The sequence below is a fragment of the Leptonychotes weddellii genome, chromosome 10 (assembly GCF_054177405.1).
Source record: "Leptonychotes weddellii isolate Sample4059 chromosome 10, ASM5417740v2, whole genome shotgun sequence".
NCBI classification, from domain to species: Eukaryota; Metazoa; Chordata; class Mammalia; order Carnivora; family Phocidae; genus Leptonychotes; species Leptonychotes weddellii.
The window spans coordinates 57,254,796-57,277,793 of NC_138378.1; the positions used below are offsets into that span (position 1 = coordinate 57,254,796).

At 56.1% G+C, this 22,998-nt stretch overlaps 1 protein-coding gene across 2 annotated transcripts in view; it reads left to right on the top strand.

Moving 5' to 3' along the window:
* TTC7A (tetratricopeptide repeat domain 7A) overlaps positions 1 to 22,998 on the top strand; it is a 117,567-nt gene that overhangs the window by 43,298 nt on the left and 51,271 nt on the right. For both annotated transcript variants that reach the window (XM_081833504.1, XM_081833505.1), the window contains exons 6-11: positions 4 to 82; positions 875 to 1,032; positions 1,633 to 1,696; positions 11,065 to 11,202; positions 12,792 to 12,875; positions 17,326 to 17,430. In XM_081833504.1, the coding sequence (XP_081689630.1) occupies positions 4 to 82; positions 875 to 1,032; positions 1,633 to 1,696; positions 11,065 to 11,202; positions 12,792 to 12,875; positions 17,326 to 17,430 (628 nt within the window). The remainder of the gene's footprint in view (positions 1 to 3; positions 83 to 874; positions 1,033 to 1,632; positions 1,697 to 11,064; positions 11,203 to 12,791; positions 12,876 to 17,325; positions 17,431 to 22,998) is intronic.

Consider the following 22,998-nt stretch of genomic DNA (forward strand, 5'->3'; position numbering starts at 1 on the left):
TAGGAACATCGTGAAAGGGATGAGAGAGCTTCGGGAGGTCCTACGTACAGTGGAGACCAAAGCAACTCAGAACTTCAAAGTGGTAACACAGCGATGCCTCGGGGCTGGGTGCTGGCTGTGGTTGGCTTATACAGGGGCCACTTTCAGTGGGAAACGACAGAAGTGCTAGCAGGCAGCCTCTGAATCAGGGATGACAGTATGTTGCATGCACGCTTCTCCTCTCCCTGTCTGTTCTCATGGCAGACATTGTTAATCGATCTCAGCATTCTCTCCCACCAAGCCCGGGAAGCACCCGCAGCATCCCTACCTCAGCACTGCACAGAGCCCCTAGCATTAGATCAGAGTTAAAACCCAATGTCATCCCTTCCTAGCAAGGTGGTAGGCTAACTCTTAGGGATTATTTATGATTTTAATAAATAACCTGGACTCCTTTTCCTGCCCCAATTCAGGCCTACCTTCTTAGGCTTTAATTCACCCCAAATCAGAGCCACAGCTGCTTCTCACTCTAGAATTTTTGATCAAGTATCAGGAAGGTATGTGGTCAAGAGCGGTGCCCAGGCCAGTGGCTTCACGCTCTGCAAGGGCCTGCTGAATACTCCGAGCTGTGCTGGGCTCCATGGGGCCAGAGGAGGAGGAAACGTACCTCCCGTCTAGGAGAGGACAGAGGACAAAAGATTAAGTAGAAGCCATCAAAGGCCAACAGAAGGGGTGGGGTGGCCTCAGTGCTGGAAACAGAGAGAACGGGGCTCCTTGGGAGTGGAGTGGAGGAGTGGAGTGGTGGGCCTCCGAAGGGGCAGTGCACTGCAGGGCTGGCAGATTTGGCCCGGTGGTGGGCGGGGGGCTTTGTGGGTCTGAGTTCCTCCCTTTCTGCCAGATGGCGGCCAAGCATCTGGCAGGGGTCCTACTACACTCCTTGAGTGAGGAGTGCTACTGGAGCCCCCTGTCCCACCCACTGCCTGAGTTCATGAGCAAGGAGGAGAACTCCTTCATCACGCAGGCCCTGCGGAAACCTCACCTCTACGAAGGAGACAAGTAAGCTCTGCTGGACCATGCCGGTCTCATGCCACGCTTGGGGCTCCGACGTCCCCTCCCTCTGCCCTGCACTTTCCTCCAGCTGCCACCCAGCTCACTGTCAGGCAGGCTTTTCAGTTATCCGCAGGAGCCGAATAGACCAGGGAAGACTGTCTCGGGATAGGGGCTGGGAGGAGCATTCTAGAAGGCATCCAAAAGTCGAATTATTTGGAGGTTACCTGCCTTCCTGCTAGTCTGCATATACCTCCTCTCTTATTTGTTAAATAATTGATGACAGGATCTGAGCGGCTCTCCCCTGCTCCTTGTCCTGGCTGTGTCATGCAGCCCCGGGCCCTGGAAGGGACATCTCTTCCCCCAGAGCATCTGCAGTATTTCTGGCCCCGCCGCTCACCCCAGCCTTTCAGATCCAGAACTCTGGGGCTTGAGAAAGAGCTGCAGGTAGTATCCGGTGTCTGTGAATTATGCAGGAGGGCGTCACCTTACCAGGGCCGCTGCTGACTCCGGGGCCGGAGGGCCGGGGTGGCGGGCCAGGGTGGCGGGCCAGCCGCTCTGCTTGGGGAGGCTTGTGCTGGACCCAGTGCTGCCATCTGTGTCTTTCAGCCTCTACTGCCCGAAGGATAATATAGAGGAAGCCCTCCTGCTGCTGCTCATCAGTGAGTCCATGGTAAGCTCCAGGCCTTTCCCTCTCTGCCCCGGTGGGGTAGGGCTGCGGGACCTCAGGCACAGGCCGCCAGGTCCTGGCCCAGCTCAGCCTCCCATGGATGTCCCTGAAGCAAGGTTCTTGCATCTGCCCCCCACACGGGGGTGAGGCTCACTTCCTAGGTTTGGGTCTGGTGCACAAGGCTGTCTTCGGGGGCCTGAGTAGGGACTGAGTTAGGAGTCCCCAACACCTCTTCTGGGATTATAAAAGATGCTTATCAGTGAGTCAGCAGTGTGTATTGGGCAGCCCTGTGCTGGTTCTCGGACCGATGTGAGGGGGTGGAAGGGGCAGGTGCTTCCAGTTCTACCACTGTTAGCTGAGGGCCACCGGCAAATCTAAAACCTCCGAGCCTCAGTGAATTCACTCATTCACGCAACGGTTCATTATTATCATCTTTGTGCCAGGCCTGTGCTAGAAGCCGGAAACACGGCAGCAAACAAATGGAGAAAAGTCTCTGCCCTCATGGAGCTTACATTCTAGTGAGGGAGGTGGACAATTAATTAATTAGCGACTACATTATCCAGGGTCCTAGTGTCTGAGTGCTATGGAAAAGTAAAGCAGAGGAGGGGTAAAGCATGCCGGACAAAGCCTGCATGAAGTGCTCTTTAGCTGTTTTCACAAGACCCGTTTCCCCCCGTGGCAGGCGGGGAGATGAGCCAGGCACGCACCAATGTATGTACGTACGCACACACATGCACGCATGGGCCCTGGAGGCTCAGTGAAGGAGAGGGGTGTGGTCCAGGGAGTGGTAAGAAGGATGGCCTGGACTGGTCTGGGGGAGGCGGGGAGGGGTGTGCAGGAGCCACAGAAGCCAGGGGTGGGGGCGTGCTACAGAGGAGTCCAAGGCTGGGTCTGAGCCCTCTAACTGAGGGGCCTCTCGGAGCTTGGGAGCTGGGAACCCCCAGGTTGAGAACTAACTTTGCTAAACTGGCACATCTGAGAGCAGTGTGTGGAAGTAGGAGTTTAAGAAACAAGCCCCCATGAGCTGGGTCCCTGAACAGATGGAAACGAATGTACCCTTGAATAGCTGGGGCCATGAGTGCTTTGGTCAGTGGGTTTCCTCCACATCAGTGGGTCCCAGCACGTAGGCAGGATGTGGGGCACTGGACTGGGGCGGCAAGAGATCATAGCCTTCCTCAGCTAGGCTGTGGTACTAAAAGGTTTACAGGGTCATGCAGGTGAGGGGGAAAGTGGTTGCTCCAAGGAGGGGCATCTAACTGGTTAGCCTAAGGTGAGGATAGAAATACCGAATGCCAGATTTGATTTTCACGGGAGAACAGTGCACTTTTCACAGAAAATGGGCCCCCACTCTGACCACAGACTGGGCCCCGGTTTCTAATAATGGAACCTCAGACATAGACCAGTATCCCTCCCTGCCCCCCTCCCCCCACACCTGAGCCATCTCCCCACCCACACCCTCAGTTGCAACTGCACTTAAGTCACCTGTCTGGGGAAATTCCTCTCCCTGTGCTGAGGATTACAGGTGGGAGGTAAAAAGGTGAAAGCCGAAACATTCCTTAGGTCCTTTCTCTGCCAGATTCCAAGCTGATGATCTCATAGAGGGAGGCATTTTATGTTGAGCCGTATGACAAATAACAATTTCATACACTTCAGTCTAATATATTCCCATCTTACAGATGAGAAAAGTAAGGTTCAGGACAGGTATCTGTCTTAGTCAACGTCATATACTAGTAATCCTCACAGCCATGATTCAAATCATGTCTGCCTCCCTACATAGCTTCCAAAGCATGGGCCATGGAGCACAAGCCCTGGACCGCAGTCCCGATTCTGCCACTTCCAAGCTGCTCTGGTTCTCAGTTTCCTCATCTATAAAAGGGCCAAGGGGGTGATTTTGAGACTCAAATGAAACGAGGTTCAGGGAGGGCTTTATCAACAGGGACATGCCTGTTGGCGTGAGATGGCAGGGGGGCTGAGGCTGGACTCTGTCTCTCCCAGCCATTTTCCGTGGCCTCTGCCCTATCTGGGTGCCCAGGATCAGAGTTCAGATGCCTTTCCATTAGGTTATCCCCCCTGCCCCCACCCCAAACCCTCAAGCTGCCCCCTATCTCAGAGTGGAGAATGGCCTTTTACTAAAAGGGGGCCCACATTTGGAGCCAAGAGTTTTCCTAAATATGTGATTTCCCTCCTAGCAGCTCCTGCCCTTTTGCAGGAGGCTGTGTGACTTGATGGCCTGTCCCAGAGACTCAGGGTGTGGGCCGGCTTGCCAGGCGGCGTCTTGGGGATTCCCTGAGCATGCAAAGCAGAGGAAGTTGTGCACTGGGCCGGGAGGAGGCACTCCTCCAGGGCCTGCTAGTTTGTTTCCTCTTGCTCACACCTAGCCTGTCACACGTTTAGAAACTTCAGGAATTGGGGGGAGAGCTTTGGAGTCTCCTCTACAGAGCTTTCCTCCTGGGATCTGGATCTAGCCTCAGTGGCTTGGAGCTGTTTCTCAGAGTGACCAGATAGCCTCTGGCTTCTCTCTTGCTCTCGTTTCATACCCTCCTTCCGTGCGGGTCCCATTCTCGGTCAGGTGAAGTCACCACCGTGCCCACCTCCCAGGCTCTGATCCCTTCGCTGAACCCTGGGGCTCAGCCTGGCCCCCAGGTACTTGCAGGGTTTTCCTCATCTCCTTTTGGTGCTGCCTGGGTGTGGCCGCAGTTGATAGGCAGAAGCCTCTAGAACAGCAGCTGGCTGTCTTGGCTGCTACTTAGCTTTGCCTAATACCTGCAGAACCCATTATGCTGAGGTAAAAGCTACTCCAGCACAGTCAGCCCAGGAGACACAATCATCAAAACTTCCCACCTCCAGGATCGCCGGAGCACTTGTGCAGATTTCTTGAGCATGTCGGCCCCTATTTTGTGGTTTGGAACTCAGAGGAGTAGCCTGCAAGCCGTCCTGAGTGTGGGGCCATTACCTTGGATATGGTTTTTGTAAAAGGCTAAACGAGCATGATCAGAATGAATAGAGAACCCCCCCACATCCTCGTGTTTCAAGAGGTAAATAGAAATCTTACAAATGCCGCCACGGAAATGCAACGTGTGCGAGTGATAACTGGTTGAAGAAGATTTGTGTTTTGGACCTAGTTTTGAGTCTTTGGAGCCAAAAGGACATTTTAAAAGCCATCCATCCACCCACCCATTTGCTCATCCATCCTTCCATCCATCTGTCCGTCCATCCCATCTCGGTCAATCATTACTCCCGTCCCAGATGTACTCCCACCTACTGGAGATGTATCCAAGGACCTGGAGGAAATCCTGGTCCTCACATCAGAAGGAATCACCCCAGTCTCCTGAACCCCAAGTGTATATTCTAGTCTTTAAAGAACTCTGTATCAAAACTAGTCTGATTTTCTCAAACAGTTGGAGAACCAGGAAGTACAGAAGTCTTGATCCTTTCTAAAATACTCATCTAGGCATAAAAATATATGCGGAGGCAGACTGAATCCGTGGGTCCCTGTTTCATTCAGCTGGTGGAGAAGTTGCTGCTGGTATCAGGTGCTCAGGAACTGAAAGGCCCCAAAGGCCCAGTGTTGAGTGAGAGTGGGGTGGACGGGTAGCCTCTGGGGACTGGAGCCTGCAGGTGAACTGTGCCCTGTCCAGTGTCACACGAGCAGTTTGAGCCTTGAATTTGCCATTCCCAGTCTGCGGGGCCTGGGCAAGGTTCTTCCCTCCCTGATCCTTAGTTTTCTCATCTGTAAAATGAGGCTAATAAGGCCTTTCTTGCACAGCAAAAGCCAGAAAACAAACCACACAGGTGCCTGGTACGTTAGAGATGTTCAACATGGGTTTGTTTGTCCTGATAAATGCTTGCTTCCGATTCAGTCATTTTAGAGAATAATCAAGCTCAGATCAGGTTGGGAGAAAAATTGGTTTGAGGATACCATTCAGTTAAAAAAAAAAAAAAAGTGCTTCTTGGGCTCGGTTCCATTTGGGACTCGGCAGATGAGCACAGATTGTTCTGGGTTTGGCACCTCGTTTGCTCTGCTGCAGGCTGCCACGGTAGAGGGTCTGCTACTGCTGAAAGCTCAGAACAGGCGGCTCAGTAGAGGCGGGAGATCCTCTCGCCCTTGCTGGCAGGAAGAGCCAGAGAGTGTGATTCCTGCCGCCGAAGCCTGACGCGGCAGGAGAGCGGGAGCCGGCTTGGGCCTGGCCGGGGCTCTGGGTGGATGGGCCACGTCACTGAGCATGGTATTTCTTGGCTCTGTGGACTGGCAGCCTGAAAGCCGTGGTAATTCCGTCTGCTGGTGGAGCAGGACAGCAGGAGCGGAACATGACGGCGCCCTCCGGAGAGGGGCAGGTGCCAGTCACAGACGCTGCTGGCAGACTCCTTTCTGGGCTGATTTGGGGGGGTGCCAGCAGCAGGCCCTGAGACTGGGTGCTTGGCCAAGGTAGAGCAGCTGTGTCTGAGAACAGGGTGGAGCAGGGCCCTGGACACATTGCCCAAGGGGCTTTTTCCCTGATTGGGAAGGCCCAGCCTGGTGTTTTGCTTTGGTTCCCCTATAAGCAGAGCCATCCTGGGGCCTCTGATGGCATGGACAAGGCTACTGGACACTTCTTCAGAGGACTCTGGGGGTGAAGTCAGAATGTCCAGGTTCTAATCTGGGTCCCTCCTATCTGTATGCCTGGGGGAGCTTCTTCTGCCTCTATGGCCCCCCACCCGTGGGGGCGTTGCCCTGACCTGGAGGAGGGGTTCATAATCCTGCCTGGAAGGAGGTTTTGAAGACCATCTGTGGACAGGAAGGATGATTTGGATCTGACAGTGAGAAATTGGCTTTAAGGGCCAGCAGCTCCTTTTTATCCCAGCATCCTTGGTTCTGAGGTCCTGTGTGGGGGAGTAGAAGAGGGTGAGTCCCAACACACAGGCTTCCCTGGGCCTCAGTCTTCTCATCTGTGAGATAGGACAATAGTACATGAGGTCATTGTGAGCTGCCACTCACAAAGTAGTCCACAAGTTCTCCCTTTCCTTCTCTCACCCTGCTTGTGTGGAGGATTAGAAAGGAGAAACGGGGCTGGGTGGAAACGAAAGTCAATGCGGTCTGAGGCCTTGCAGTCAGCAGACGATCGGGACCAGGAGAGGCCCATGAGGCAGCAGAAGCCATCCTGGACTGGCCTTTGAAGGTGCAGCCTTACCTCCCGGGGACCTCGCACAATTAGTTCACTTTCTGGGACTCCGTTTCCCATCTGCAAATAGGGCATCCTGGTTCCCTCCTGCACCCCCGTGGGGTTATTGTGAGTCCGGATGAGATGTGACGGATGTGACCTTGAAAAGCTAATGTGTGGCACACATAAGGGATGGCTGTTGGATGGAGCGTTGCCTGCCTTGGCTTTCACATGGGCTGGCCAGCCTGGGGACATGGCAGTTCCCCGCCAGCCCTCCCGTAAGGCCCTAGGCTTGCTTCATGGATCCTTTCCTTCTCCCAAGACCAGATATGGGTCACACTGGCAGTGATGAGCTGTTGGAGGAGGGGGGTAGGGAGGTGCGTGCTTTTTTTTTTTTTTTTTTTTTTTTGGCTTTTTCTCTTTCGGCTTGCAGAGGGCCTGGGGTGAGTGTCCTCAGTTTGGAGGAGGCTGCACTGGAGGGGACAGCCAGAGGACCCGGGTTAGGAGCCGTACAGCTCAGGAGCCCTGCCCAGGACAAAATGTGTGGTCCAAACAAGGGCGAGGCATCCCCAGAGGTGGGGGCCTGGAGATGGTGCCGGGAGGAATGAGGGGAGAAGATTCTTCATTACTCCCAGAGGAGTAAGGATGGTTGTGGTGAGAAGAATATTCAGTGTCTCCATACTGCTTTATAGGTCATAGGTACATTCATCTCTCTCTCTGCATTTGATCTGAAGGATTTCCTAGCAAGGCCATTTGAGTGGTGGAGGAAAAGAGTGGCTGGGACTAGTTCAAGGCAGGCTGCTGGTGAATTTGGGAGCATCGCTGGCCTGAGGGTGGTGAGCCCAGGGGAGGAGGGAACAGGACACCCGGGGCACGTGGGCAGCGACTCGAAGCCCCCAGAGTGTCTGAGGCCCCCGCCCTCCGTGCTGCACATGAATTCCTGCCGCGTCACTAGCCCCCACAGCTTCCTTCCTTCTGCCCCTTTTTCCCCCACCCAGCGAACACCACCACATCCTTTTACCGCAGCCCTCCCCAAGAGCCATAGCAACCAGGGCAAACTTCTGCTTTTGGTTTTCCTTTGTGGAACCTTGCTTCCCTCTTGAAACAGGCCAGTTCCTGAGGACCCCCCCCTCCCAGGAGACCTCTTCCCTGCTGTCTGCCTCCTGGGGAGGCCCAGCCCCCAGGCTGAGGACATGCTCAGTTCTGTTCCTGGTTTTCTGACTTAATCCCAGCCCAGTGCTGGAAATCCACCCCTAAGCACACAGTCAGAGACACTGTTGTCTTAAAGGTCAAGGTCGAGGGCAAGAGGAGAACATTTCCACACCAAGCCCAGAAATCTTGCTCAACATCACTCATTCTACAAACATGGACCAAGGAAGGTGCTGGAGACATGTCCCTGCCCCAAGAACCAGGGAACTCTTGGGTATACAGGGGCTGGGGTGTGTGCCCCATGCTAGGAGAGGAGAGGAGGGGGGCGGCCTTGCCTGGCAGGGTCGGTCAGGTTGACAGGTACCTGAGTTGAGCTGTGAGGAGCCAGGAGGCATCCAGGTTGACCAAGGGCATAGACAGTCCCTGGTGCTGAGAGGGAGCTGCGGGGAGTTCTGTGGAGCAGGGGGAGGACCGAGAGCTAGTTGGGGGAGACGCTGGCCAGGTGGGCCAGGCCTCGTGGCAGCCACAGAGAAGGAGCTTTGACTTTGTGCTGGAGCAGTCTGGAGGGGGCTGGGAGTTGGGGTCTGCAGGGGTTACTCTTCAAGGACAGGCCAACCAGAGCTGAGGCCCGTGGTCCCAGCTCGCTGCTCACCATCCCCAGAACAAGACCGGTCTGCATGGATAGCTTCCCAGATCCTGCATGTGCCCAGCCAGGCTTCTCCCCGTACCCCACAGAAAAGCACCCCCACTGCCCCGCTGCAGGCTGCCCGCGCTGTCCCCTTTCCATCAGGACCCCTCTCTCCCACCAGGTTTCTAGGTCCCTTGCACTGAGCACAAGTACTGCGGCTGCTTCTGGGCTCCAGTGTCCCCTCCCTGAGGATAGGGACCGTACCTTGTGTCCTCTCATTGCCTCCACCCTTGTCCTGGCTGCCTGGCCAGTCCCTCTCAGGGCCCCACTCTCGCGGGCCAGAGCTGGGGAGTTCTGGAGGGGAGGGCTGGAAGTGGAGGAGTGGGGAGGTACGTGGCCAGTTTTGTGTTCCTACTCCTCTTTGTCAAAAAGCTCCTGCCAAGCCTCTCAGAATCTCTTCTCTCTTCCTGATGGTGCCTATGTGGGTGGATTTCACTGGGAAGGAGTGGGATTTCTCTGGCACTTTCCCTCTCTACTTCTCTCCCCTTAACCCTTCAGAGTTCCCGACCAGCTCTTGTTTATCAGGCTGGCACCAGCGCTCATCCTTTCTGGGGATCCCCTGACATCCTGCGCCTTCTCCTGGGGCTGGTCCATGGACATGGGGGTGGTGGCAGCCCTCGCCTGCCGTGGCAGGAGGGGCACCCATCAGGGCCCCTGGCCGCTGGCCTGCCTTCCGGAAGTGCCCCCATGGGTGAGTCACTTCCTTGGGTCTCAGAGGTATCTTGGCTTCCAGAAGCCTCTGGAACACACTTCAGGCCTGCACAACAGGACACATTCAGAGCCTGCAGTCTGAAGGCCATTGGGCTTCTTCTGCCTCTATGGCCCCCCACCCGTGGGGGCGTTGCCCTGACCTGGAGGAGGGGTTCATAATCCTGCCTGGAAGGAGGTTTTGAAGACCATCTGTGGACAGGAAGGCTGATTTGGATCTGACAGTGAGAAATTGGCTTTAAGGGCCAGCAGCTCCTTTTTATCCCAGCATCCTTGGTTCTGAGGTCCTGTGTGGGGGAGTAGAAGAGGGTGAGTCCCAACACACAAAAGGGGGTTCAACCCCTACTACAGAGGGAGAGGGATACCGGGAGTAGCCAGCAGGAGCATCTGGCTGGAACCCAGCTTCGCTTCAGCTCAGATACAGCCCTCAGGGGTAGGTGAGCGGGTGTGTGTGTGTTCGTTCATAGAGCATTCCTAGCCTGGTCCCTGCCCTGTGGCTGCTCAGCTCAGGGACCCTATGATTCGTGTTGAATTACTCCCAGGCCTGAGTGTTGTCTCCAGAGTATGGGTTGACAAGAGGGAGTGGGACCATAGGCCACAGAATAAGAGGGTCCCGAATCCCCAGTGGGGAGATTTCAGGCTTTGTGATACAGAGCTCCCCGCTTCGGATTGTACAGAATCTCCTACTACTAAAGCACATTTTCCCATTACCCCCCCCAAGCCCCCCACTCCCCCTGACCAGCAGCTACCTGGCAGCTCTGAGCACTGAACTCCTGAGCTCTGGACACGGAGCACAGAGGCCATGTGTTACGGGAGATGTTTCTTAGGGAACTCTGAGAGGAGAGTTCTGTGGTCAGAAGGAGTCAAGGATCAGGTCTGGTTTGAACACAGGGGTGATGGGAAGGACATATTGGGCCAGGAGGTCCTTATCAGAGGGATATCAAGGGGCCACAGCCCAAGCTGCCCTCCTGTGAGTCCAGCAGCAGAACCACCCACGTCATCTAGACACTTCCAGATATTACCTGAAGCTCTGTGAGGGGACAGTTACAAGCTCACAAGGAGCTGTTCCACAGAACCTCTCGCCTCTATCTTCAAAAAATGCCAGTGTCTGAAAGATGAGGTCCAGGCCCTTCTGGATGAGAGGAGACTGAAGAGACACGGCCCCGGAATTGTGGGCCTGGTCCTGGGTTGGGTTCTGGGACGAAAAGACTTCTAATAGGGCCATCGGTGGGCAGGGGGGAGATCTGACTGTGAGCTCGTAGTAGAGGTATCAGTTGTACGTTTCCCGAAATACTGGCATTCCTCTTGTGGTTGTACTTAGGGGTCAAGGGTCATCTTACCTTCATGACTCTATCCTTATAATCATATACTAGAGAGCAACAAAGCACGTGTGGTCAGTGCCATCAGCCTGGCAACTTTTCTGTAGGTTTGAGATTTTGCAGACTAAAACATTGACTACCAGGAGCCCTCGGAACTGGGCCCTCACCCCAACCTCGGCTACAGGTAGAGGTTTCCTCCCTTTCGTGGGGGCCTTCGTGGGGGCCTTCGTGGGGACGGTGGAAAGGCCCTGGCAGATTCTGGGAGCATAGCCTGGGTTAGCAGTGTAAGGACGATGGTCACCGGGCCTTGGAGGCAGGCAGCTGCTTATTTTCCATCCTCGCTCCTTCCCCAACCACGTCGCCCCGCAGGCTACTCGGGATGTGGTGCTGAGCCGGGCACCGGAGCAGGAGGAGGACCGGGCGGTGAGCCTGCGGAATGCTGCAGCCATCTATGACCTCCTGAGCATCACGCTGGGCAGGAGGGGCCAGTACGTCATGCTCTCCGAGGTACGGCGACCCCCCCCCAGAAGTCAGGTGGAACCACCATTTGACCTCCTCCACTGTCCCTTCCCTGCGTCCGCCAAGGGGTGCAGCTTAGTCCTTGGGAGACGAGGCTTGGGACCGTTCCATCTCCAGGGCTGGGAGAGCTGCCCTTCCCTGGCGGGATGGGTAGTTTGGGTTTTGGTTTTGGTTGTTTTACTGGTGTTTTCATGTGTTTTTCTTTTGAAAGAACACAAGGCATTGTATAGAGAAGCACAAGGGGGAAATTATCCATCCCCCAGTTTCCCACGTGGATGATACTGGATGTGACTGTCTCTGCTGGTAGAGCTCTGAACTTGGTGTGAGTCAGGGCCCTGGACCCCCTCCCACCCAAGCTGGACAGAGCAACCCCATTCTATTGAGCAAACCCTGGTGGGGCAGCGCTCCTGGGGTGGTGCCTCTTTGGGGTGAGGGCGGGGGGACCAGTGCACCAAGCTGCCCCTCTCTCCATTCCCCGCAAGGCGAATGGCATGCACGCATTTCTGAGTTTTCACATCTGGGCTGGGATCAAAGGTGGCTCTGGGGCCCCATCTCTTTGTACAGGAGTGGGCCTCTTGGCAGTAGTTTCTCTTTCTGTGTGGTTAGGAGGGCCCCTGAGAGGAGAGCTGGTGACATCTGCTGAGCCCCTGCTTGCACCCAGCACCATGCAAGGTGCTTTTAGGTGATACCTTCTTGAAGCGGTGCTCTCTCAAGTTTACCAGTGAGGAAGGCAAGGCCCAGAGAGGTTGTTTCTTGCCCTAGATGGTGGAGGGGTGCACCTGAGCCAGCACGCGAACCCAGGCCATTGAGCTCTTAAAGCCCATGCTGTCTGGTCCCAGAACCTCACGTCTGTCCCCTGCCCCTCCTGACCATGGCGAATCCTGGCCTCACATGCTGGCTTCTGCCTCCACCATGTGGAAGCACTTGGTAGCGTCTGCCGGACCTCACCAGGCCGCCCCTGATTTGGGGCTGCCCAGGATCAGACAGGCCAGTGGGGCAGTCAGTTTTCTTAGTCGTCGTAGAGAACAGCAGAACCGAGAAAAGCCTTTCCACTTGGGCAGCTTTGTAGTCGGCCCGCTCTGCCACTTACAGGCCCTGTGACTCTGGCAAGTCATTCAGACCTCAGCCTCCTCATCTGTGAAATGGGGATAATGGAAGAACCCACCTCCCTGGGTTGTTGGGGAGAGTGAATAGGTTAATACGTGTAAAAACCTGAGAGTGGTACCATGCACAACAATAATAAATACCAGTTATTATTTTTATGGGATGTTTACATGTTAAAAACTCAGAACCAATTTCATTCCCTTTTCCCCATTGCCCTGTGAGGCAGTCACATGTTAGGGAGGTAGGAACCAAGGGCCAGAGAGGGTAGGAGACTTGCAGAAGGTCACACAGCATAACCTGCCCCGTGGCAGGGGCAGGTTATGCCTGGAGTTTTCTGACAGGAACCAAGTATGGGCCTCCTGCAGCCTCCTATAAGAAGTGATTTGGGCAGTGATTGCCCTGGGGGCTATTGGATTCGCTGAGGGTGGGAGGACCCCTGGGGGGGACCATGCTGACTGACTCCCTCTCCTCAGTGCCTGGAGCGAGCCATGAAGTTTGCGTTTGAAGAATTTCACCTTTGGTACCAAGTGGCCCTCTCCATGGTGGCTTGTGGGAAGGTAAGACCCAGGGCGTGTGTTGGGTGGGGGAGGTTGCACACCTGCCTTTGGGGCCTCTGCTCTCCTCCGGTCCCTTCCAGGGCTAGGCAGAGGGCACGGCGGTGAGTCAGAAATGTTCTCCAGCATCGGATTTTTATCTCTGGGAGAGTGAGGGCCAGCGGAGGGTCACACACAGACCCCTGTGTGAATCTGGTGTCCACCTGGGAGTTACAGGTGTGCAACTGTGGGTCTGTGGGTGCTTTTCTCCTAGTACACGTGCACACATGGGGCAACAGAGCATTTCCACGTGAGACTTGAAGAGTACAACTGCATGCCACAGGCTTGGGACACGGGTTCTGAGCGAGGGGCGCGTTCATTTGGGCTGGAGCTCTCTTCCTGCCCATCACGTGTGGTGTCAGGAAAGGACCTTGCCATGGGAGGACCTGCCTAGCAGGGGAGGGTTGAAGGGTGGAGCAGAGCGGCAGCACCCACAAGGGAGTCTGGGGGGAGAACTGCGCCAGCGGTTGTGGCTGGGACAGAGGCTCTGTCTGCCCAGCGTGAGGGGACTGACCTTATCCCCGGTCACCAGGGCCACCTTTGCTTACCCCCAAGCCCTGTTCCAGCACCCCCTGGTTTCTTCTCTGATGAGAATTACACTTACATAAGCCTCTATTTTCAGCAGTAACATGAAAGGAAAACCTTTCCGGAGCTGGGTGCTGAGGGTGTTAGAGCCAAGGATGCTATGAATGCAGGAAAGAAGGTGGCAGGAGCTTGCAAATCGTTCCAAGAGCTGTAAACACCCAGAGCCCTTTTGTGGGGCTGAGGGAATTCCGGCCCCCCCGCCGGCCCCCCGCCCATCTGTGCCACCTGCCATTTCTAGCCCTGCAGCTCCGCTCAGAGGAGGGCCCTCCTCGGCTTGCCTGCACCTCCCCCACGAAGGTTAGGCAGGGAAGAGGAAGACGAGCCAGTGCTGCAGCCTGATAGGTGGGAAGGAGCCAGGGGAGTATAGTGAGAATCAAGGGGGGAGCCTCGCACCCCCCCAACCCCCACTGGGCCTTTGTCTTCCCAAAGCTCTTCCCCACCCTCATCACGCTGACCACCCACCAGAGCATCCTAAATGCACAGACATGGTCTACTCCGGCTCTGTGCTCAGCAGGGTCTTGCCAAGGCTCAGGGAGAGTTCGGGCCGCAGATAGATAGAGTGAGATCTGAGGGAGGGGAGGAGGTGGGTCTGGAGCTCACATGGAGCCTGGAAAGACAGCTCACAGTGGTATGTGACAGCTTCTTCCTGCCTCTGGGAAACAAAGAACCTCTGATCTTGCAATAGTGAGCATGGGCCCGGAGGAGAGGCCCAGGGCCAGGGTAGTGGTCCTAACCTTTCTGTGAGTCATAGACCCCTTTGAGATCCCAAGGAAAGCTGGGGAGCTCTCCTCAGAAGAATGTAGGATACTCAGAAGCTAGCTTTAATCTCTGGCGGTGCGCCAGGAAACTCCCCAGTCGAGGGAGAAGGTGTTAGCCTGGGAGGTATGGGATCTTCAACCTCCCTACTGAGAAGAGCCAGGCTCAGAGAGGTCCACACACAGTCCAGCACATCCCAGGATCCAGGGAGTTGGTGTCCCAGCCTGGCTCCTTCACAGACCAGCAAGGTGGGCACAAGGCTGGGCTTACAGGTAGGGTGTTGGGGTGATCGGTGAGTTTCTCACACGTGAGGCTGCACAGGCTGGAGACAATGGGTTATATCCATGCCTGCATTTGGTGCAGCAGGAGATTGTTCTGGAAGCACACTGTCCACCCCCTCAGGAACCCTGCACACCAGCTCAGTCTGCCTGGTTGGCCCAGGAAGCCCCCCCCCCCCAAGCAGAGTGGCCAGAGCTGGCCTTTGCCAAAGCCCAAGGCAGGAATCAAGGCCTGCACTTGTGCCGAAGGTGTGGCCGGGCAGATGTATGTACATTTGACAGCTCAGCCTGCAGGAAGAAAAGATGAGGTCCATGACATGATTTACGTCGCTCCTTCTCTTGGTCTCCTCAGCAGTCACATTGGCTGCGTTGCTAGGTAACCAGCATGACAAAAAAAAACCCCCAAAAAAACAAAAAACCAACCAAGCTGCCTGCCCTTACTGTGGAGTCCTCCAGTGGCTCCTGAAATAGCAATGCTTTATGGTCTGTGTGGGGTGAACATGGACGGTCAGGGTTGTAGAACCTTCATTTCACAGAGAACCTTCAACCCTGCAGAGGTCAGCAACCAGGGAAGGAGGCCAAGGGGAGCCCGAGGTTTGCTGTGGTGTGTGGAGGGGGGGCCATGGCTGGCGGGCTGGGAGTGGTATTCACAGGATCGCCTGGCAACTCCTTTGGGCCCCTCACGAGGTCCCCTTTCCCACAGCCCAGCCCGGTCTCCCAGCCTGCTGGAATAGTCATCTGCTGACACCCGCCTGTGCTGGGTCTCACACCCTCGCTTTCTGAGAGAGCAGTGGGGAACGGTAGCTTTTGTCTTCTCCCCCCTGGCCTTTCTGCAGGCACCTAATAGGCAAGAGCCATGTGACCCCACAACCCCAGCCCAGCACTGGGCACATAGCTAGCCCTTGGCTGATACCCCTGGAACTGGCCTAATATGCCTGAGCCCAGAGCCTCAGTCTGTCATGTCTGGGCTGAGAAGAGCTTTTCCTTAGCTGGTGGGGAAGGAGGGGTAGCTAGAGAAAGCCTGGGGGTCCAGGGTGGACGCAGATCACTGGGGTTCCGGCTCTCTCTCTTCCAATCTCTCACACTGAGTTTGAACAGGTAAGCCTTCCAGAGCCCCCATTGCCTCAGTGGTACGTCTGGAGTTGCTGGGGAGGGTGAAAGCTAATTAATGGTGAGGAAGCCTGGCTCACAGTAGGGCTTAGTACATGGGAACTGTGGTCACACACATGCCCCCGCCTACCATTGACCCTAGCTTGGGGTCACACAAGTATGGAGTGTGCACACTTGGGGGGCAGGGGGTGTCACTGTTGAGTTCTTGGAAAAGTGTTGGATGCAGTCAGAAGCCCTGAGTGTGTGTCTCGTGTGTGTGTGTGTGTGTGTGTGTGTGTGTGTGTAGCAGGGAGACCGAGGCTGCTGTTTCTGCCCAGGTAGTCACTACTGGTGCAGCAGGAGATTGTTCTGGAAGCACCAAGTCACCGAGGCCAGGTAGAGCTGTGGTTACGAGCGTAGGGCCAGACTGTTCAAACCTCAGTTCAGCCATGTATGGGCTCTGTGGCTTTGAACAAGCTACTTAACTTCTCTGCCTTTCAGTTTCCTCATCTGTAAATAGAGACATGGCTCACCTACCTCACAGGAGAGCTGTGAAAATTAAATCTAGGGCGCCTGGGTGGCTCAGTTGGTTAAGCGACTGCCTTCGGCTCAGGTCATGATCCTAGAGTCCCGGGATCGAGTCCCACATCAGGCTCCCTGCTCAGCAGGGAGTCTGCTTCTCCCTCTGACCCTCCTCCCTCTCATGCTCTCTGTCTCTCTCTCATTGTCTCTCTCGCAAATAAATAAAATCTTAAAAAAAAAGAAAAATTAAATCTATAAAGCACCTAGAACAGGGGACAGCAAACTTTCTGTACAGGGTCAGACAGTAGACATTTTTGACTTTGCAGGCCAACAGTCTCTGTGGGAACTCCCCACTCTGTCAGAAAAACAGCTGTAGGCAATACATACATGAACGGGCGTGGCTGGGTTCCAATAAAACTTTATTCACAGGAGCAGGCAGAGGGCCACATTTGGCCTGTGGGCCGTGTTTTGCTGAGCTCTGGTTTATAACAATGCGTGGCGCATAGTAAGATCTAAATAAGTGTTAGCTGGTGTTCTTTTTCTCATTATTGTGACTGGTAGTATTCCTGCCTGCCTGCGGATGGTCTCCCGTCCTGGCCGTCCCTCCACACGTGGCCATCCTCAGGAGGTCCATTCCGGCCCCGTCTCTGTGACTGAGTCGCTGGAGCCTTGAGGGGCCCCAGATTCCTGTCTGGAGGTTCTCTCTGCCTCTGCCAGCTTAGCTTCTCTCCTGCTCCTCTGCCCGCCGTTATGCCCCCCGCCCCCTCAACTCCCCACCACAGCCCTGCCTCCAAGTCCTGTGGAGCTTCGGTCTCATCTTGTCACCTAGAAACCAAGGCTGTTGAACTCTCAAGTTTGAAAAGAGCCCATTTTTGCCTCTATCATGTCTGTGGTTCACATTTGAATTCCTTTAGAAGTGCTTCCACCTGTTGTTGCCTGAGCTGTTGGCGGATCACCTGGGCAAGGCTCACAGCCTCCATTCTCCAGATGCGGAATCTGAGACCTGGGAGGGATTTGTCTGCCAACATGACCTGGGCTCCTCCCGCTGGGCCCTCTTCCTGCCTCCTGGGAGGAAAGAGCAAGGACTGGCTATTTGGGAACGCCCCCCACTGTAGGCACAAGGCACCTGGGCTGTCGAGACCCAGGGCTTCCAGTGATGGTGTCACCTGCCCTTTCTTCTGCAGTCGGCCTACGCCGTGTCACTGCTGCGGGAGTGCGTGAAGCTTCGGCCCTCGGACCCCACCGTGCCCCTGATGGCTGCCAAGGTCTGCATCGGGTCCCTGCACTGGGTGAGTGAACTGTGGGGGCAGGGCCCAGGTCCCAGCGACTCCTGCAGAAGGGTGGCAGTGGGCATGAGATCGGGGCATGCACATCTTGCTGTGGGTGTGGGGGGGGCGGTGCATGAGGAGCTGTGAGGCAGACAGGCCTGGCAGGAGAAATCTTGAGAAAACCAGCAGACGGATCTGCAACAGTAGGTCCCCCAACTCAGGCTGGTTTCAGGTTTATGGTTCAGTCTTGAAATGTAGAGTCAAAAGTAGAGGGGGGCCCCCAGCTGCCCAGCAGTGCAGTCGTGGGCAGGCCTCAGAGCCCCTGGGCCCGCCATCACTTGGCTGGAGGCTCCACACTCCTACAGGGGGCAGCGCTGTGTGCGCAGGCCCTGTGGGCCCCCTTGTTCCTTTCGGCTCCAGCCCCCAGGTCCCTGCCCTGTGCTCAGCTGCCTGCCGAGGGCCCTGCTGAGGCGGCTGAACGGTCGGGTACCCCCCCTCCCCACAGACCGGGCTTTCCTGCAGCGGGGCTCCGAGGTCCTCCAGGAGGCCAGCAGCATGGAGCCGTGAAAGGCACTGGGCCTGCGGCCCTCCCCTCCCCAGGCTCCCTTGGTGGTTGCTCTGAGCCTGTGGCGTCCTGGGGCGGAGCCTCTGCAAAGGTGTCTCCTCCTACTGGGAGCTTTCTTTCCAAGGGTCCCCGCATCCTTGAGCCCACATCAGCCTCCTGAGGTCAAATGCATCCTCTCCTGCCTCTTGGCCATCTGCCCCATCCACCTTTCCTCTCTTCGGGCAGAATACCTCCAGTGCCTTCCGCTGCCCTCCAGGCCCAGCGTCTCCCCACAGGGCGCTGCTCCCACACACAGGTCTCCCCTGCCTGTTCTCCCACCCCCCCCCCGCAAGCCCACCCTCACCATGGTTGGGTGCCCAGCTTGTTCCTGGCCCCAGGGGCATAAGCAGGCGCTTCCGAATCAGCAGCCTGTCCACCTCCTGCCGCCACTCCCCCCTCCTTGGGCATCCAGCCTTGGGAAGGGAGACTCCGTGTTCTAAGCCTTCCTGCCAAGTGTCCCAGGGACTGGACACGAGGGCCCGACCCTCTCTGGGTCCCCGCTTCGCCGCGCCAGTGGGCCTTGTCCTCTCTTTGCTGCAGAGTGAGGAAGGGGAAGCATGGCGTCGGGCCCCAGGCTCTAGAGTGTGGCTTTATTTTGGGGGGAGGGGGGAGTCTGGCAGAACCACCTCTTACAGGCTCCAGGCATTAGGAAGCGGCTGCACCATGAGGTGGGTTAGAGTTTCCCTGCCCATCTCCGGGTGGTCTTGGTACACAAGCTTCCTGTGCTTCGGTTTCCTTATTCGTAAAACGGAGACAGTAACAGTCTGTTCCTCAGATGTGACATAAAATGACATAAAGTATGTAGAAGGCTGGACGGGTCGGGAGATGCACGGACCGTGGAGGGTTCAGGCCAGTGGTAGGTTCTTCCATCACGGCTTGCTTTCCCCACCCCGTGATTAGTGGGGAAACCCTTGCTCCCCATGTCTCTACAGGGGGCCTGTTGGCATCCTGCATCTTACCGGTGGGGAGCTGTGGGGATGTGGGTGGTAGGTGGGTACCAGCAGAGACACCCAGACTTGCAATGCAGCAGAGGACTGGGGTGGGGTCCAGGGGAGGCAGAGAGGGTGGGCTCGCCGACCCCTCGCTCACACGCCTTCGTGTTCCCAGGGCTCCTCAGAGGGGCCTCACGAAGCCCCAGATACCCGCCTCACCAAGCTGCGGCAGGGGAGGGCCCCTGTCCTCCCCAAGGCCACCAGCTCTGAGGTGGCTATGGGTGTCCACCCCGCCAGCAGCCGCCCTTGCCAGGAAGCCTAAATTTAGGCCTTCCCGCCGTGGAGGAGCTGTTTCCCTCAGCGGCATAATTACAGTCATTACATGCATTCAGATTACATGGTAATAAAATTAGGATCCAATCAGTCCAAATTGAAATCAGATGAGTTAGGAGCAAAGTCATCAATGACAACATAAATAGAAAAGCCCAAAAGGAAGCTTAAACATGCAGACTTGTCACAGAATCAGGGAGGAGGGCAAGCTGTTTAACCTCAGCTGAGAAGCATGCATGGCTTTGGGGGCTGGTTTGAGCCAGGGTTTAAATTGGGTCCAGGCTCAAGCCAGGTCCCGCTGGAGGGACAGGGCATGGCTCCTGGCAGCCGTCCCTAACCTGGAACCCCTGGACCTCCCTAAAGCCCCGTTTATACCTGCCTTGGACACCTAGATTACATCATAATCCCCAGTGTCTCTTGAGGGCAGAAACTGTCTTCCTTGTTGAAACCCCAGCCCAGAGTTCCCATCCGGTGCTTATTGGATAGATCCTGCTGGCCAATGAGCATAACCACTCGGCAACAATTCTGCCTTAAATGGTACTTCTCTTCCCAACTAGTCGGGGAGCTTCTTTACTTACCATGCCTGCACCCTGAGCCTCTCTCCCGAGCAAAGAACCCTGCATGTGGTTAGATGTCCACTCATATCTTCTAAAATGACTCCCGCCCCAGCTGGCTGGGAGGGACGGGTGCGGGAAGTCTGCCTCTGGTTCAGTGGTTCTCAGGTTCCCGAGTTGGCGCTGGGCAGAGAGCAGACCGTGGGTTGCTAAGGGCAGCCTGTTCTCCAAGGAGGCCAGGAGAAGGCTGGCCCAGCCCTCTGTTCTGGGGCACAAGCAGGAAGAATGAGTCTGACCTCAACGGTCAGAGGGGTGCTGGTGCTTGGGACAGAGCACGGTTCCTGAAAGGCGTCTGAGGCCACCTCTGTCTTTTGCCATCGCAGTTCCCCTGGCTCCCGGCAGCCCCAGCAGGCCTAGCCATTGCCCAGCCAAGCTCCATGAACAGGGGACAGAAATCTGGGGGTGGACAACTTGGCCCAGGTTGCAGGAAGGGAGGCTGAAACCGGGACATCTGAAAAACGAGCTGTGCTGGGTGAAACCAGCCAGGGTGGTCATGTGCCCAGAGGTGGAGCACCTGCTGTCCCCACGTCCTGTCCCCATGCCCAGAGCCAGCGTGGGACACCCTAGGCTGAGCCTGGGTCTGAGAGGAAGGTGGCCCTCAGGTCGTGGTGCACCAGGCAGAGGGACCTACACAGTCACAGGCTGGCTGACACGGGGTTTGCTGCAAGGTGATTGCACCCGGGGCAGGCGTGGGGGCAGGTGGGAGGGCACTGGCCCCGAGGCTTTGCCTGAGGCTCCCCTAGTTGGGGTGGGGGGGCATCCCAGGCTCTGACCCGGGGACAGCAGTGCGTGGCAGCCTCCTGCCTTGGCACAGCCGATGTCTTGCCAAGGTCCCCAGCCAGTTATTTGGGGCAGGAAGAAAAGAGTTGTAAATATTTTTTTTAGTATCTCTCCAAACACAATTATTTAAAATGTGTGTAATTTAAAAAGTTGAGGCTTCCCTAGGAGGATAGGAGGGGGGTGTGCATGTGTGCTGCGTGTCACACACGAGAGAGGAGTTAGGAAGTGGGAAAGCAGGCCATGCTCCTCTTCGGAAAGGTCTGTGGTGCTGTCTCTCGGCCTCTTCCCTGAGGGGGCAGGATGAAGTGGTGGAAACAGTGCAGGCCTTGGAGGCAGAGAGCATAGTGTTCAAATCCCTGCCCACCCAGCTAGTAGCTGTGTGACTTTAGGGGAGTAATCCACCCTCTTTGTGCCTCCTCTGTCCCCCGGAAGCAGTCACATCCACCCTGTACTCCGAACACCAGAGCCGAGGAGCGTCGCTGCTTAGCACACTGCGGTACCCGATGAACAGCAGCCGCCCCCGTGACAGCCCCTTCGAAAGAGCGGGTTCTCCGAAGGGAGATGCTTTTGGGGTTTTACTTCCTTTTTCAGATCCAGGGGTGGCCAGAGCCAGGAAGAGGAGTTGAGCGTTTAGGAGGCAGGGAAGAAACAATGCCAGCCATTCCGCCACTGGATGTGGAAATAAGGAAATTTCGTCCTGTTCCTCTCAGGAAGGGAAAAGTACATTTTCAGTGGGGCGGTTAGCAACAGGTCCCGGGCCCCCGGGGAAGGGCCTGAGGGGAACCAGAGGTGCCGTTTCAACAAGCTCGGCAGGTTCAGAAGGGAACTTTCTCCGGTTCCCAGGAAGGGAGGAAGGGGCCGAAATGCCCGGGTACAACCTCTTCGGCCCAGTGCAAGGCGGATGAGGCAACCTGGGAAGTGGAAGGCAGCCGAACAAGAGCAACGTCCGCGAGCCGGAGGCCTGTCTGTGTGCGCACAAAGTAGGAGGCCTGGAGAGCCGTCGGAACTCGTGAAGTCATGGGAACACGGCCCTTGCTTCTGGAAAGCCCAAGCAAAGGGTCCAAACGTTAGAGCCTTCCGTGCATCCTTTTCCCAAACGGTCAGAGAGGAAGAAAGTGAAGAACCGCAGAGGGCGGCCGTGACTCAGGCAGCTCAGAAAGATCTAGATGTAGGCTCAGGAGACCTGGGTTGGACGCTCAGTCCTGTCACTCACTCGCCAGGTGGCCTTGGATAGGCCCCCTAAGCTCCCTGCACCCCAGAACCCTCAGCTGTGTAACACCTGTGCCATCAGGCACTAAACTGCTCTAGAAGGGCAGGGGCATGGGGTGGGGGGTCTCTACCTGGGGTTCATGGCCAAGTGACAGGGCTGCCGTAGGTAAGATACTAAAAAGCAGTGTATCACCGGAAGGAACACGGTTGAAAAGAACTTAAAAAACCCGTCACCGGGGCGCCTGGGTGGCTCAGTCGTTGAGCGTCTGCCTTCAGCTCAGGTCATGATCCCAGGGTCCTGGGATCGAGCCCTGTGTCAGGCTCCCTGCTCCACAGGAAGCCTGCTTCTCCTCTCCCACTCCCCCTGCTTGTGTTCCCTCTCTCGCTGTCTCTCTCTCTGTCAAATAAATAAAATCTTTAAAAAATAAAAATAAATAAATAAATAACCCGTCACCTTGGAGGTGTTTTGATGAGCAAGGAGGGCTCAGCACTGTAACCTGAGCTTATCTTGCAGAAACAGCAGCCCCAACCTCAGAGCCACCAGCTGTTGACTTTCAAGGCCATCAGAGGAAGTGACTGGAGATTGGAAAGGCCAAGTGAGGTAGTCCCGGAGAGAAAGATGACGGGGGTGGCTGGAGACGGGCGGGCGCCGGGCAACTCAGTCAGCCACTGGATTAGAGCTGTCCTTTCACATTGGAAGTTGAGACCTGTTAGTGGGTTGTGAAGTAGAACTCTTTCTTTTTTTTCTTTGAAGATTTTATTTTTATTTATTTAGAGCGTGTGCGAGAAGGGGGGAGGGGCAAAGGGAGAGAGAGGATCTCAAGCAGGCTCCACGATGGGCACAGAGCCTGGCTGAGCACAGAGCCCTACTGGGGGCTCGATCTCAGGATCCTGAGTTGATGACTGGAGCTGAAATCAAGAGTCGGACACTTAACGGACTGAGCCACCCAGGCGCCCCTAGAATTCTTCCTTAAGAAAAAATTGAGGGGCGCCTGGGTGGCTCAGTCGTTAAGCGTCTGCCTTCGGCTCAGGTCATGATCCCAGGGTCCTGGGATCGAGCCCCGCATCGGGCTCCCTGCTCGGCGGGAAGCCTGCTTCTCCCTCTCCCACTCCCCCTGCT